General features: G+C 37.1%; 1 protein-coding gene across 4 annotated transcripts in view; it reads left to right on the top strand.

Moving 5' to 3' along the window:
- The first annotated feature begins 3,018 nt into the window (after window positions 1-3,018).
- The window catches only part of LOC138043723 (nucleolysin TIAR-like), a 31,872-nt gene continuing 17,390 nt past the window's right edge, over window positions 3,019-17,500 (top strand). For 2 of the 4 annotated variants that reach the window (XM_068890136.1, XM_068890134.1), the window contains exons 1-5: window positions 3,019-3,111; window positions 3,183-3,211; window positions 3,325-3,421; window positions 10,031-10,129; window positions 12,407-12,464. In XM_068890136.1, the coding sequence (XP_068746237.1) occupies window positions 3,031-3,111; window positions 3,183-3,211; window positions 3,325-3,421; window positions 10,031-10,129; window positions 12,407-12,464 (364 nt within the window). In that variant the 5' untranslated portion in view covers window positions 3,019-3,030. Of the gene's footprint in view, window positions 3,112-3,182; window positions 3,212-3,324; window positions 3,422-10,027; window positions 10,130-12,406; window positions 12,465-17,500 lie in introns of all 4 variants that reach the window. The other 2 variants (XM_068890135.1, XM_068890132.1) reach the window with 1 other exon arrangement.

The following is a 17,500-nucleotide window of genomic DNA, read 5'->3' as shown; positions in this document are numbered from 1 at the left end:
GATTACTTTAACCATTATAATCAATGCTTTAGTCTTCAGCAAGCGATACTACTGTTGCAATGTCTGAAGTCACACCTGACCACTATCTTAACAGAATCCAAGCTGTGCAGAATTTTCCGGCTCGTATTGTTAGCAACACAACCAAATATGATCAGTTATCACTGGCCCGTAAGGCCCCGCGCGTGCTTTCATTGTAAAACTATTTGGAAAATCCCCGTATGAGGGCCGTACGCATTGGCGCGAGCAGGCCCGGGAAAAGCCCATGCGGCCCTGCTAGGAGGAACACGTACTGCTTCGTGCCATGCGATTTTAGAGGATTTCGTCTCTTTTAAACATCCAAGTTGTTTATAGCCAGCAAGGCAAATGCAAACAACATATTAGGAAAAATTTCTGATCTATGCAAATTTTTTTTTTACTTACTTTGTCCAAACTTCATCTTCTGAGTGCTTAATGACTGAGTTTATGTAACGCCGGACTGGAAAATATTTGGCCCTCGGTCACGGCGCACGGAACTCGCTGCACTTCGGGCCAAATATTTTCCCTTCCGGCCCTCCCACTCAGTCAATAAGTACATCATTTTCCCTATCCTGAAAGACTTTGGGGGACTACCAGTAAGACAACGACCGGGTGTGCACCGGACTCCTTGACTAAATTCATCCAAAGAGTTAGCATTACAATGCGCATAACTAGGAACTCCCAATGTTACCTATTCCCCTGTATAGAACTGCCACTGGACAAAGAACTTTCTCTTTCTGAAGTGTTAAACCCATTCTCGTCACCAGAGCCTCGGATCCACCCAAGGCTCTGGGAAACTCTATGCAGGGGAACATGCGCACTCCTCGTGCTAACAAGAATGCACCAATCAGAGACGCTTTTGATTGTTCTTCACGAAAACTAATGAGAAGACAATTTTTTTTCAAGAGCTCTTTTCTCCCTCAGTCATGAGAAGAGCTCTGGGGTCGAGATTGAGTTAAACCTTGAAACTGATCAGACAGCTAGTACGCAGAAGTTGAAACCAATTAAGGACTTCAAACGCTGCCTGAAGAAAGATTTTAAAGTTGTGAATGCTCACCTTGAGCCTACTTGACTAACTGTTATTTTAATTATCTTTTTATTAACTTGTATCACCGGTACATAGTTTCTGTTTGTTTTTGACGTTTCATTTTAATCATGATTGTACCTTTATTCTGGAAAGCCTTTTGGAATAAATAAGGATATTTTATGTAGTTTTAATGGAACGAGACCGACCTACAATCAGTGGCAAAAGTAGTTGGGACGCTAGTGTCAGAATGGGCCGGAAAACCACTTAGACGTCAGAAACTAAGGGTAACTGTCAAAATTCCACTGAAAGCTTCAAAATACAAGTCCCCCCTCTTCCCAATTAATTTTGAAATAGACAAGGAAATGTATGCTCACTATTGGCAACATTGCTCTGGAGGGCGGGGGGCAAATTTTCAAACTCAGTAACAAAACCAGCTTCAAAGAGTGTGTGTGTGTCAGTTCACTTTGCAAAGCTACTGATTGTAGCTTTGGAAAGTGAACTGACATCAGGACCGTTGATTTATTATGAACATATGGAGGGAGCTAGTGCAAGTTATGTGAAGGCAAATAAAAAAATATGCATTTTAAGAGGGAAGAGGTTATCCCCAAAAGTGGACTGAAAGACTGGGGTTACAAAATAATTCCCTAAAATACTGTGAACGTGACCTGAATGTAAAAAAAATAAAATAAATCCACAAAAAGAATCTTAAATCGCGCTTACAAATTGGATCTATCAACGACTTGATGACATTCAATAAACCTAATCGGCTAACTCAATGTTGTACCCAATTCAAATCTCACGGGGTTAAGATTCTTTGTGTATTGTATTTGCATTATAATGTTTGTTTGCCATGTATTTATTTGAGCGGGTTGAAATTTTGGCAGCTATTCAGCTTATGTGGACCTGCTTTCCCACCCACCCATTCATACACTCACAAGGACAACCACAACACCGGGAACTTCGTCCCCTACTCTTCTCGAACGGTGTGTGGGTTCTTTAGCGTCCCACCGGGAACTTTTGAACATGGAAGATATTTGTGAGCTAGACGGGTCCTACGGTTTATAAATCCTTATCCGAGAAGACTTGAAATTTCAACCATTTGCGGATATAATTACAAAGGCTGCACTTTTTCCTCAGTTATTTTAAGACCCTAAGTGCTGGTCCGGCCGGAGTCGAACTCACGACCTCCCGCATGGCATCCCGCTGATGCTCAACCAAGTGAGCCATCAGTAAAAGCTTTTATTGATTTGCGCGCGTACGAAGCACACGTGGCAATTGTTACAGAAGTTTGAGTAAAAACTGTTACATCCATTTATTTTGAAAAAGATATAAGTGCTTCACGTCTCTTAGACTTTGATCTCACTTTTGTTCTTGCTAGTTTTATTCACCGATATTTTCCGAGCCTGAGGTGAATAATTGTTTTAGTATAATTTCATAAGTGATTGTTTGAAAAATATGCATTTTTTTAGAACAATTAATTTTTTCGTCTGTCATCTCGACAAAACGGCTGGCGGCCATCTTGAAAAAAAAAATACTGTTTACTTATTAGATCGCGTAATAATAACCTCAAGTGCAACCAATCAGCGCAGAGAATTTTCAATAATCACCTTATGCAATTATACTAAGGCTCGCTCTGGATTTGCGCCCGAAAATATATTGTAATTGTTTCAGGCATATATGATGTAACCCTCACCCTAACCCTAAAACCTTTTTGTGCTATATACCCCAGCCTACAACAACTATTCACCTCAGTGTCGATGGCTAGACTTCGGGGAATAGTTGTTAAATATTCGATATTTTCAAAACGATTTTTGTTATTGTTGTTTAAAACGATGGTTGATATTAGTGTTTTTTCTACGAAGAATAAATTTTATCTGGAGCCCTTCATTCGTCTTACAAAGTATATGGTTGCCCTGTGGTTTCACCCTGGCCTTCGATAGTTATCTCCCAAAAGCCAATGCGGTGACGATTTTGACGTCACAAATTTGATGCATGCGCAGTTTGATCTGGCTTCTCCTAAATTTTTCCCTCAGGTTGTTCTATTCTATCTTTTTGTTGAGGCCACAATGGTGAGTAGTAGAAAATTTAATCAGGTAATACCCTCATTCTTCTCGCTAACCAACTGTATTCATCTCTCAAGGATGACATCGATGACAAGAAAACCAGTCTGTAAGTAAAAGAACGCCATAAAAAACCCTTGGATCTTTCGTGTTGATGATCAGGAAGTTGCTTTGCATGCATGTTGTCGTCGTTGACAATTTTTCGATTTTTCTTCGCTTCAGCTACGTTGGGAACTTAGACAGACGATGCACAGAGCAATTCATAAAAGAAATTTTTTCCAAGTGTGGAAAAGTTGTACGATGCAAGATGATCAATGCGGTGAGGAGTTCTTTATTGTTGTGCATAGCATTTCTTGTAGGTACGCGCGTAGTTGGATTGATTAGGCGACGGACCGGCATGTTTCTGCGCTTTAGAAAAGAATATCGGCTTACAGTGTTTATATATTTCTTCTACCTAGCAACAACAGTTACCTCTTGCAGTAGTTACATCTGGATATCTTGTTTAAATAACTATGTTTTGCTTGATAACGATTCCCGAAGTGACAATTTCAGCTGCAAAAAACTAATATCAGCTAGTCTTCCATTCTTGAAATTGTCAGTTTTCTACTACCGCACGGTGGCGGTATTTTGTGTACCAGTTCATTATCTCAACCACGACTTATACAAGAACGATTTGGTGATAAGTATGACAAGTAAAAGTGCACTCTTTTGGTAAAGGCAAGGAATGTATGATCCATAATTTGTCGTGTAATTGCTTCCACGAAACTTCCGGTGATTCTTAGGAAAAAAACTTGTCAATTTCTTTTGCTTTGGTGACCAGATTACATTTAACTAGGCTGTTGTAAAAAAGTCTTGAGCTATTTAGAGGTAACACTGTATTCAGAATAAACAAGAACAGTTTAGTTCTGCCATTTCCTTCTACTGTCCTTCTCTATTTTAAAAAAAATTAAGAGGTCATTGAAAATAGCTTTTTGAAACCTTTTCACTTCAAGATGTTTTTAAAGTGCCACTGCAATCAAAAATTCCTTTCCTGTTTTTTGGCACTGTTTGTAAGTTTGTTTTCTTGCACCTAAATGGCTTTAATTTCAATCTTAAGGTTTTTACTTTGATAAAAGGTTTTGATAACTGTCCACTACGCGGTAGGTGCACTTTTAGAGACTTGACCAGTTACCTCATTCTTTCGGCATTGGGTTCTTCTACGTAAGAATGCCCGCAAGTAAGTCTTGGGTACTGATGACATTGAGCAGAAAACAGACGAGACCATGGTAAATGGGAACATAACGTCATAATCATAGCCAACAAGGATGTATCGGTAATCGGAAATCTTTATTTACGGGATTCAACGGTATTGTGGAGAATTATCTTGCCACCTGTCATGGAGTGGCACACATTACATGCCGTTCAATCTAGCTTGGGAACAGCTATTCGAAAAGTAAGAGAAAGCTTTTGTCCACCTTTGTCTTAAGTCCGTTTTTTCACAAAGGGGTTGTAAAGTGACTAACTTATCTCACGACAAGGATAATCCTTTGGTTTGATTAAGAGTTGTGGGACGATTTCATTTGGGAAACAATTTGTCTTTTGACAAATGTTGTGCAAGCACACATGAAGCTCAAATTTTTGGGAAACGATTTGTCAGACCCAAATCACTGTTTGAGAGATTGAAAGACTCAGTCTACAACCAGCAAGTGTTGTTAGGAAATGATTGAAGATAAAAATTAGTGATTCTTAAAGTATTTACAAGGCAAACGATCGGTGTTGTTCCAAATATTGATATAATTATTAAAGGCTCGTGACAGTGTGCTGTCCTGAAGAGGTTGTTGTTTAGAAAGAACCAGTCTTGAACAGAACTTTGGATTGAAGAAAAAGGCCGCAAGTTATTGTCATAATTTTGCTGGATTTTTGGAGGCTGTCAGTTTCAGTTCCTTGAAAGTGTTAATAAACTTACGAATTAATTTATCGCAACATAGGAAACTCTTAAACATGCAAAACAACATCATGGGTATCTGCATTGTTGGGGATACTCTCAACATTTCCAAATTTTAATTTCGTTACCAGAAGAGTGTTCTACACAAAATTTTCATTCAATGTACCTATCATTAATAATACTGTGACACGGTTTCAGTTCCTTCATACGGCCAGATTTTAACCCTTTCTGTTTCTTACTATTCGTTTGGTCATTTAATTATATATAATACAGATCAAGTACATCTAAATAAAGCATTGATGTTAAACTGTGAAACTTCAGTGGTTATTCATGTTACTCGAGACTAAAAAACTTCATCCCTTGCAGTGCAGTGTATGTTACATTTTTAAAAAAACAATGGCCACATTGCGGTAAAAATTGACTTTGCGTTTCCTTTAGTTTCTGTTTTGTCTGGTAAACCTTTATGTCCGTTATGATCAAACCGTCTACTGACAACGCCCTTTTCATATTTGGTACTGATTCAATCTCTCCTCTTCAACATCAATTGCTCTGTTTGTAAACGACCACTCCTCTACCTGGGCCCTGGATGCATTGAATTCTGTGTACAGCTATACTTAACAGCAGGGGCAGCTGTAGTGTCAACTATTACTAGTAATTAACACTAATGTAATGTGACTAATGTTCTTCAAAGTTATTGACATTCTTGTGACACCTGTTGACATCTCGATCATCCAACATCTGGTCTTCATTGTGCACAAAATGTATAATACTTTATATTGAATAGATCACAATACAGCTCATAAATTCTAGTGAAACAAACTTTTGAATTATTTTCATCAACCACTTTAGAGAAAATTGAGAGCTGATGTTCACATGTTAACCCGTCGTCAGAGCAAAGATACAGTTATCTGTATTCAAAACTACTTTCAGAGGAGAGTGTTATCCAACCTTTCAACAAATGAAACCTATTGCAATTTGTGACATAGAGCAGTTTATTATAAAATGGATTTTATTCTGCTTTACAATGTATGTACGTTTACAGGAAGTAAATGTAAATTTGAATTTAAAGTTTTGTTTACAGTGGAAATGCACTTAGCTATCAAGCTACAATCATGGACAAAAGTTTTGGGAAGGTAGCTTCATTTTACAGTTTTAAAACCCCCTCCCCCTTTTCAATGTTGGATTTTCCGGGGAAAAAAATGGTGCCTTTTCTTACCTGAAGAACTCCAACATTGAATGTGGGGGAGGGGGGCCACAAGAGCATGGTATTTTTCAAATACCTCAGCCAATAGTTAGAAAATCGAATTACGTAGTTATTCGGTTATAAGGCGCTCAGTTTTTTCAAGAAAAATCTGTCTTTGGTTGGCAAGTTAGTGCTAAAATTGGGGTGTGTCTTATAGCCAAGTATTTTTGCGCAACAAAATCTTAAGATCACAATTTGAGAAGAACTTGCAGTTTAAACAACACAAGAAAAGGACACTAGTTGTCAATTTAAAAAAAAGAATAGTGCTTTTAGAGACCTTTAGAACCGGTAGGTGTGAAGTGAACTGATGCCCGCAAGCTTCCCAACAACTTTTGACCACGATTGTAGTTCACAGGCATCCCATTTTTAATAATCTGTAAGAAACAATTCAAACTTAACAGAAACATGATTAAGAACCCCAGCTGGCAGGAGGCAACCAGTTGGCTATTTACAAACAACCAGAAACAAATCTAAACCCGGGACCCAGGACAGGCTTTGAACCGGGGGCAACTGCATGCCAACCCAATGCCCTAACCAGTGGATAATGCCACCTCCTCTTGTAATGCTAATGCAGTGATGTGATTGTCAAATAATCAGAGATGTGTGAAGGAGAAGGTTACAACTCTGCCAATTTGTTTTGACCATATTTAATAAAAAACGAGTTGGAGTTTGAAGCTGTTTTTATATTTCATGCAGAAACTTTCTTTACAACGAGTCATTTCGAAATGACTTGCCATGCTTGTTCCATGCGTGAGCTGTGGGAATGACATGGGATGTCATTTGCACGGCTCGAGTTATCTGTGCGGAAAAAATTATCAGTCACGAAGTTGAAATTTGGCCATTGACATTGCTGTTGTTTCAAATTTCATTGGCAATCAATGTGGTTGTTCATCTTTCAACGCAGCCTTTCGACTGACACAACCTCACCTGTTCAAAAATCTCATCCGTGCACTTGCAGTGCGTTCAGTCGTTTGCATGGAACATTTTCGCTTGAGAGGTCCCAAATTATCTGTGCAGATGAATTTCACATTTAACGTGTGGTTTGTTTAGTGTAAAATCAAGATGAACCATTTGTGATAGGAGATATTATTTAAGAAACTCGGATTTCAAAATGCCTCGTTTTAATACCATTAAATATGGAAAGCATTGGATAAGATACTATGACCCTTTCCTCTGGTCGAAACTTACAAAAGAATTGCGTACTGAAGATAGTCTGCACAGATTTAAGACAAAGATCAGGAGAACAGACCTGACTGTCATAACTAATGATGGCTGCAGCAATTGTATGCTTTGTGATAGTTAACTTTGAGACTCTATGTCATCAAGCAAACATTTTATTTGTAAATAGGCTTTAGATTTCTTTTTAGTCTCCCTAGCTTTTACTATTTTTGGCATTGTTATCCTATATTATTTTATTTTTGTGTCACCAATTAGTGCTATGCATTAGAGATTCTTGACACATTAATAAAGTTCATCATCGTCATCATCATCATCATCATCAGTTACATGTAGTTTGGGATGAACATGGGCAGATATTTTCAGTATGGTCTGTTAAATTTGTCTTGTTTTAAACACTTACACTATCTATATATTTATGTGTGTGTTTGCTTTACAGTTTCTAGGAAGTTTGTTTAGATGCATAAGTTGTCTTGTACACCTTTTAAGATTGGGCAAACTGAAGAGATGCACTAGCAATGTCCCTGATGAATAATAATCATGTGTCAAGTAAAAAATGTACAAGGCCAGAAATACACATTGCAATAATATGGTGTAATGTGAAATATGTTTGTGATAAAAGGATCATTTAGGAATAAAACTGGTCCTTTTGAATGCCTTAATTTGGAAAATTAAGGGGTCTGTTTTTCATGGTTAGGGTCCCCTGAAAATGCTATCAGTGTTTTATAACAGAAAGAATAAGAAGAATAACAATGGAGGACTTAATAATGAAAGAAAAGGTTTTTTTTTAGTAAGAGTTTTCCTCTTAATTGTCTTGTCTAAAGTCTGATTTCCTTTGCTGGCCAATTCCGCTACAATCCTAGAGAAAGAGAGTTGAGACTTGATGAGGCTAAATATAATTTAGGCAAAGTTAAAACCAAGCCAATGTAGTGGTTTTGCATGAGAGATTTGGGGGAACTCCAGGAGATTTGCAGGGACATTACCATGTGCTTTGGCTTGGGTTGCTTGCTTTTTTTCCTTCCCTCCCTCCCATACTTTGGGGTAAGCAAACATTCCACCCAATGGCTTATTTGAGTGATGTGTTGACAGGTGCCTGGGAGGTGTACTGTGGCTTGGTTGCCATGGTGATCTTCTTGCTGTTGAGGAGATTGCTGGCTCAGGACTCTCTTGCTATGGCACCCACCCTCTAATAAATAATTAATTTCGTCGTAGTGTCTTAATCAACCAGCCCTGCACTCAATACAACAAATAGCCCAGGCATTTTTAGGAGGGGAAGAAGGAGCCATGACACTTAAGGATGGTGCCTACTATTGTTACTGCTCATATGTTCTGCACATCTCAAGATACTCTGGTTTCCTGTTGGTGGTGCTTACCAATATAGGGATGCTTTTGCGCAGGTTAAAACTGCGGAGAAAGCAGAACTCAGCAAGTACTCTTGTTATCGAAAAAGAAATTTGGGGGTAACCAGGCATTTTTCAGAGATAATGAAGCTTCAATAGGCCACTTCGGAAAATACCATAATACTCTTTGTTTGTCCCCTAAATTTTGCATAAGCATCGTTGTTGATTTCTCTGGGGACCGTTGTAAGTCCCAAGAGAAACTGGAAACAATGCTTATGCAAAATTTGGGGGGGGGGAGGGGGGCAAACAAAGAGTATTATGGTATTTTCCAAAGTGGCCTATTTTGAAAAGAACGCCATACATTGCTTTGTATTTTAAAGCTTTTTGCAAAAATTGTTGATGAATATTATCTTGGAAAAATGTGTGGTTACCCCAATTTTCTTTTTGGATTTCAATAACACTTGTTAAGATCTGCTTTTCCCGCATATTCACAAACCCGGGAAAAAAATACCTTTGAATTAGTAGGCATTGTCCTTAATGACATAAAATTTGCATGTAGGTATATGGACAAGGCAGTTAAAAGTGTCTTTATTATTATTTTGTCCAGGATTGCAGCTGAAATAACTTTCAGTTTTACTGGACCTTTTTAACATCCACCCTAAAACCCCTAGGAGTGAGACTTAATAGTGCTACACGGCCAACGTTTGTATAAACGTAACCTTTCCTTGTACTTGTACATGTTCATTGCCGTGACTTTCACATCTTCAGTTCCCACGGCCTGCTCCCGTCTGACCTTGTAGTTCAGTCCGTAGAGTGGCGGAGATCTAACCTGAAGGTCATGGGTTCAATTCCCACCCTGGTCAGAGTTTTTCTCTGTCCTTGTGTGGGCCCAGTTCCATCAGTAGGGTTAACGCTCACATGGTTCATATGGGATAGAAATCTAGCACTTCACGTTACACTACACTCTCGTCAGTTAATTCTGTTTAATAGATTTTACTCTGTCTAATGCCAGAGGATTTTACTCGTCAGTGGGCGCAGTCCAGAGTGGTTCAGGTGTCAATGGGAACTTCCATGAAGAAATAAATTATTAATTTCTTCATGGAGGTTCCCCAGTGACAAAAAATAGTAGCTAAGTTCATAAGATCTATTTGTGTTTGATGCTATTTGGAACGAAAGGCATTTCAGGAAAACATGTTCATAGTGAATAGAGTGTATTAATAATCCCAAATTGTCTCTTTTCAGCAGAGTTCTGCCACTGATCCTTATTGTTTTGTGGAATTTGAAACCAAAGAAGCAGCAGAATTTGCACTTTTTTCGATGAATAATCGCAATGTTTTTGACAAGGTGAGTGTAGGTAATATTAACCCACCATCTGTTTTCACTTCTCTCTCTGCCTTTTTTCTATGGCATCCATTTGCCAGTTCCTTTCAATGTTGGATATAATTCCATTTTATTTTTTCTTAAGTTCAATAATCTACACTGTAAGCAACAGACTATTATTGCACTGTCTTAATCTGTTCGATGATCCTAACATTCCTATTGAAAGCCCTTAATGATTCATGGTTTGTTGGATATGCCCCAAACATGAAATTGTCAGAGGTTTTTAAAACCTTTCTGTCTTAAAAGACAAAACAGTTCTCACTCATGTTATTTTGAATTACAATGGTAATCGATCATTAATAATTTCATCACTCCAAATTATCCAATCCAGTCAAACTTGGAACACCTACATGTAATAATTATTTGGTCAGTTAATTCAGCTACAGCTGTACAGGGTAATTTCAAGGTGTAGGAGGTGTAAATGTTGCTTACGTGTTGTCAAGATTATTTTATGGTTGAAAGTGTAATTAACTATAATTTGATTGATAACTGGTGATAGCTTTTTAGGCTCACCAAGAAGTGGTGATATTAATTAAGTTTGAGTAAGAGATGCTTCTCTACATGTAGACCTGTATAAGCCAGTCCTATAATGCATGGATGCTATGAATTAACTTGCTTTTTTGATTGTTGTTGACAACTGTGTGATAGTCAGTGTTGTTTCGATTTTTCATTACTAGCTGAAGAAATGTCCCCCATACATGTATTGCTAGTTTGTACTCTGTAGAGCCCTTCCTTCTTTTGTTTCTTTATACAGTCAAAATCCCAGGACATGTATAAAAACATAAGCCAGATTGTGAGAGAATTGTTAAAGCTATGATAAAAAATTTTTTAGTAATATTGTCTCATGATTTATTAGCTTAAGGTGCTTCCTGTTCCCGCAAAACTTAGCCTGAACCGATGGAACAAACTTGTCGTTGAAAGATGAAGTCGCTATGATTAAATGAGTAACTTGAGCAAGTTATATCTTGCAAACGAGCTTGGTGACCTATTTTTTTAATTGCACATTTTGATTCACCATAATGTAGGGAACAATCGAGAAAAGTTAAAAATATAATACCGAATTACAGTACGTGTACAGTTTTGTAAGTGCCATATGATATCCAAAGGCTTTGGATACTTGAGCTAGTTAGTAGGATGATGGAACCGACATTTTATTTTAGTTAGAGTCTTAATTTTATTTGAATTTTGTTAGTGTTGACAAAAATCCATCTTGCTATCATGCAACTGTTTGTATGCTTGTTCAGAGGGAGCTTCCTTAAATTAAGTGCATTGTGTAGCCATTATATTGCAAGCATAACATAGCATTTATCTCCCAATATGTGAAAAATATATTCACATAACATATTATATTATTATATATTATGATTTGTTATGCACAAACAGGAGTGCAGGTATTGCTTGAACAAGTTCCTATCACTCTCTTTGTATTGCAAACTAATGTGAAATTCTTTAAAAGATTGTGAGAATCTTCTTGTAAAGAGAATGTCAGCCTACTGCACCAGGAATTTCTTTAACCCTGTGCAACTTGATTTACATGTATGAAATTTTTTTCCTGCCACAGCAAAATGTTTTGGACATTTCTAGATATTTCTTGTCATTGTTTTAAGGTCAAACTTTCATTAATGTTCTAAAACACATATGTTGATTTTTGAGTTGTATTATTTTTGACACTGGTTTATACAGTAGGCTATCTTTAGGAGCACTTTAGATACCACTAATTGAAGGCTGAATGTTATTAATTTTTTTTGAAGGGCAAGAGGTTTTAACTGCATTTTTGCAAGGGTGTTTTTTTTTTCTTAGAGATGTTTGACACAGTCAGTGGTTTAAAAAGTGACAGGTCTGAAAAAATTGTTTTATTTTTCTACCAATGGGTTTTCTCCAAATTGCAGATCTGTCATGTCTAAGGGAGAGAATTTATAAATACTGTATTTAAACAATAACATTCCCAGTAGGTAAGAGAGATCCACTACTTGGAAGTAAGGGAACTTCTAAGTGATGGAGTTTCTGATAACTTGCCACTACTTCTTTTGACATGTTATGTCGATTGAAACTAGAAAGGAAGTTGGACATTTGATTCAGCCTTGGACTCCTGAGAATCCATGCTTACTTCTCTTGCAGGCCACCTGCCTGATGCAGTGAATACCTGTAGTTGGCAGCTTTCTATTTTAAGAAGATCAATTGGTTATGAATAATTAATGATGTTCATGGTTTCATTCTTCTTTTTTTGCATGTACTGCACAGAATATCAAGGTAAACTGGGCTACTAACAACACTGGCGGCATGAGGAAGGATACAAGCAGTAAGTCAAAATGTTGTGTTTTGGTTCAAATACCTAGTTGCACAACTGTTGGACCAGGTGATGTAATGAATCCACCGACATTTCCGTATTGTTTTAAAACAGAGAAACTCCCTTCTTCTGTTATGATTATCACACACCTGAATTCATTACAATAATTTTATAACTGAATATTCATCCAAGCTTTACTTCCTGGGCTTTCGTGAGCTATCTTTGTAGTTGTATTAAATGTACATCTTTCAAGAGATTAAGCTGATTAATGTTCTTGCAAGGAGTAACATTGAGAGGCTTGAAGTCATGGTTGAAGAGCTGTCAGATTCACTAGTTTGAACTAATTTGTCATTTGGTGACCTTATTAATATTGATTGCATTCACTCCAACTTTATTCAGATAATAAGAAATTTGTGATAGGATTTCAGTGCATACATGTACAGGGAAATATTCTTTTCTTTTTCTCCTTCTTGGCAGTCAACCATCTCTTGTAGACATACCCACAATAATAATGTATACAATGCATGAATTCGCATCTTAACACACCAGTGGTGCGTGTCATAAAATTATTATTGTTAATCTGTTTGAAAAATTTGCGAATGAAGGCAATGGTTTAAATTTTGTTCCTCACTTTATTTTGACCGATTTTTCCCTTTTGAACTTATCAAAGTTGCCAAATAGATGCAAATGCTCTGTGCCTAGTTGTTAGTTGTAAAACAACTAAGTTCGTCATGCACCTTTCAGAGGATACCAGTATGCATTATAACAACTTGTATTTTTATTATTATCTATTTCTTGATCCTTCCTCAACCAAGCCCTTTTTAGGTCAAAAAATATGATGCAGAGAATTTATTATTACCATTGGTTCATATCTCAACTAACAAAGCAGTGCTGTAATTTTTTTTTCTTATTGTATACTGATGATCATTGATCATAACATATCATCAGTTCACAACCTTGCTCTTTGACAATTTGAAAGTCCTTATTATTCAAAGTTTTGGAACTAAGCTTATTCAATTCACTGCCCCAGTGGTTTGAAATTTCCCAGACTGTTTATTTACAAATCTGTTGATGTGTGGAATGTTAAAAGTAAATTCCAAAGGGCTTTGTATAATGATGTTTATAATCCTTGTATAAATTATTTGATTTAGTGTCCCTGTGGTAAAAAAAAATCACTTCCTTCCTTTTTTTCTTCAGGTTTTGAAATTGTGTTTGCTTAACACCTGACTGGCAAAATTTTGAACCTTTACTTTTATCCAAAGGCTGTTTACTTTGAGTGTTAGTTTTGGATTTCACGGTCCGCCATCACTGTACTTACGTTCAAAACTGACCGATTGGACCCCAGAGGGTTGGATCCAGGGAAAAGTGATGTCAAAGGCCCACTCGCTTAAAATTTCAATGAGTGAGTGCAGCTAATTATAAAATTATACAAACGCGAGTTTAAAAGTCTGAAAGCCCAAAACTCCGGTGCTGCATATTAATTCTGCGGTGTACACACGCATTTCGTTCGTAAACTACTGAACCTTTGATGTCATTTTCTCCTCAATCCAGTTCTCTCAAGAACTTAAAGTTAGTAATGGCGGACCATTAAATACATTGTAGGAAAATTCCATTTGAAATAAACAAGTGTCTTTTTTAAATCAATGGTTAAAACTTTGGTCGCTTAGTGTTTAGTTAACATAGTTTTGAAATCCAAAGAAAAGTAAGAATAATATTGATTTTTGTTTTGTCACAGCGGTAATTAAAGGATTGTGGCAAAAAAAATATGAAAAATATTTTAAAAAACATTGTACTGTTGCAATAACAGTATTTGTGTTGTATCGTCTGGAAGGTGTAAGATAAGTTTATGCAAGATTGATTTATTTTAACAAACGTTCTTTTAACATTGTAAAGTAATTGTGGAAGACACTTGCCTATCAAGCCACTTACATGTAACTATGTATAGAAATGTGTATTTAACAAATCAAGAAGCCTTGACTGTGCTCTGTTCTGTTGTAAAGCACGCAGTAAGCGGCTAGAGCACGAAAGAAGTGTAGGGGGAAACACGAGCCGATAGGCGAGTGTTTATCCCTACTTCTTGAGTGCTCTAGCCGCTTCCTAAGTGCTTTACGACAGAACAGAGCACAGTCAAGGCTTCTTTATTTCTTTTATGATAAAGAACAAGTAATTTTCTTCAAAAATTCTACTCTATTTTTAAAGCGACCGCTCCTTGTGGCGAACTGATGTGTCGTCGGCACAGTGCTTTATACTCTGACAAAGCACGCTAATTTGGAACAATCAGAGCGCTTGTAAAAATGTTAAAAATTATTTGATTGGTTAATGAAACAAAGGCTTGTCAAAACATCAATCAACTGGAAAGTGGCTTCACAGAAATCACACAAAATTCGAATTTATGGAAAAACAAGTGCCTCAATGTTCGGTTTCAGTCCGTAAAAACAGCAAAAAAGAGGATCTAAATAATTAAGTTCAGTGAAAACCGGCCGAATTGTTGCCCATGAAAACCTGCACGTTTCCGACATGACAATTGGAAAACAAACTGTTCATTGCTTGCGGCTGGAATCTGAAAACCTGTTGGGAATTTTGTAAATGAAGAACTCCAGTGTGAGGACTTTCTGAGCTTGAAAGAACTCCTGGACCAGGTGACGGCTGAGGTCTTCCATCCAAAGCACTTCACAGAATATCTGAGCAAGCCTGTAACTGACAGCTTCAATAATACCCAGGGAAAAATTCGGAAATTTTTCTGCCATTTCTGCGGATGATGGCATGAGCTTTCGTTTGTTCTGTGCTTTGTACTCTCATAAAGCATGCTGTTTAAACCAATGAGAGCGCGCATTATATAGAAACTTTATTATATAATATTATGTACAAGCCCAATTTTGATATCCAGCATCAAGGCTCGAAATTGAACAAAAATCCAGTCACAATTTTGCGACAAGGTACTCAAATTTAGTTGCGCTGTATTGTGTTGCCAGTGGTTTAACAAAACAAACTATGAGCCTGTAATACTTGTTTAAGGAAACCGCTGAAAATGGCAAGTGATCGTGCATGTAGCAAAGAACAAAATGAATTTTTCATTTGCGTATTAATTTTATGTTAGCAATAGTAGCAGCAAAGTGGCAACTCCTAACCTGTGGTCAGGCGTACTTTTCCTTAGACAGGGCAGAAAAGGTACAGGTTGTACGCCTGATTCAATTTCGGCAATTTACAATTTTAACAAGTCGTCTGCTGGTAGTCCAGAATCTGGACTTTACTCCGAGTGGCCGAAAAATAATAGAGCTCTTGGAGCCTCTCTCCGATTGGTTACACAATTGCAAAAAAAGCGGTTAACAGCTGATCAAATTATGGCTGCCGAGAAGGATTTGAACAGGAATTATGTTTAGGTTCTGTTTACAGCTGCTGTTGCTTGAACTTCAGTTTTTTTTTCAAAAATCTTTAAAAGAAGGGCGGAGAGAAATCATCCAAAATTGGTTTGTTCGAAAGAAGACATTATAGTTGTACTTCCTACGGGATTTGGCATTAGTGTTATTTACAGTCCCGATCATTCTAGAAAAAAGTGCATCGTTCCACTTCTTCTACCAACTCCAAAATGTTAAGTTCTTTGGAATATAATTTATTTGGAAGCAGCAAGTTCCAAAAAGAACCGAATAGAACTTTAGTGCTGGCACATTGGGGGAATCAGCCAAGCTTGACGGAGAAATTCGACATGGTTTGCAGAAGCGCTGAACAATGGTTTACTGACACACTTCTCACAAAATGATAGTTGGGTAGCTGCTGCTGGAAAACTTAACGTTTTCCTCCTATTACAGTGATATTAGCATTATTTAGTGGTACCTCAAATTCAAATAAAGTTCATTGTACTGTTGATTGCCCCTGATGATAACATGAAGTATTCGGCTTTTTCTCTGATTTTACCTTGAAATTCTTTGTTCCTTGATGATATGGTTTGAACACAGAAACTGCACCAACTGTCAAGTGGGATCTGCAGAAGGCTACGACACTTGTGACTTTTAATGGCATTAACACAAGTCAAGTCAATTTTTATTTTAACTCACACAAATATTATTTACAGAAAATTATTATTAAGACAATTACAAGGTCTAAAAACAACGTAATCACAGATAACTAAAATACAGCAATTTTGTGAAACTTTGGGACACCTACCGTATTTACCTGTGTATAAGTCGATCCCGTGTATAAGTCGACCCCCCATTTTTGATGGCAAAAAAAGCAAATTTTTAATTTCTTTGTTCAATGTTACTGGACACTAATCTTGTATTCGTCGATTTCTGGAATGTGGATACACAAAAAAGTCAGGGCCTCAAGCGCTTAATAGTTTTGTGGTTCAGCAGTTGTTGTATATGCAGGCATTTTGTCCTTGAGTTTCGAAAAAGTTCTCAGAAAATCGAACATGTAAACCTCAAACTAACCTGTTTTGTAGTTCAACGATAAAGGGCTTTAGAGGATAAGCACAACATCACAGAAGCAGGAGTCTTTGAAAATATCTTACCAACGATGCGAAAATGTGGAAGGTTTAATTGGTCCTTGGCTTATAATTTCTCACATGACAAACAAAACAAAACTCATAAACCAAACAATACGAAGTTTGCAAAAGCATTTAAATCAGCCAGGTTTGTATAAAGAATAAAAAACAATCATTACCAACCAGCATTTTCACGCGACACGAGTGACGATGCTTGCACGAAAACACAAGGAATTGCGCCAGGTTACTAAGCCATTGAACAATCGCGTTGGTTTGAAGAAACAGAAATGCCTTTTAGAGCTTTCCGCCTTTGGAAAACGAAAATTTCCAGTGTCTATTTCATATTTGTGCTTGTGAGTGTCTTCAACATTTAGATTTGGACAAATCCTTTTTCATTTCAACTGGAATTGCTTACATTCATTTTGAAGTCTTTTGTCATTCATTTTGAAGTCTTTTGTTGGCTTTTGTCCACTGTTCGTTAGGCCCAAGACAACATTATTATGTTAATTTTGAATAAATTACTTAGCTGGAACTTGGTTCAAAATCTTTGACCCGTGTATAAGTCGAA

Source organism: Montipora capricornis, chromosome 3, assembly GCF_036669925.1.
Source record: "Montipora capricornis isolate CH-2021 chromosome 3, ASM3666992v2, whole genome shotgun sequence".
Classification (NCBI taxonomy): Eukaryota; Metazoa; Cnidaria; class Anthozoa; order Scleractinia; family Acroporidae; genus Montipora; species Montipora capricornis.
Note: the sequence above shows the minus strand (reverse complement) of the source record. Positions and strands in the feature narration are given on the sequence as shown.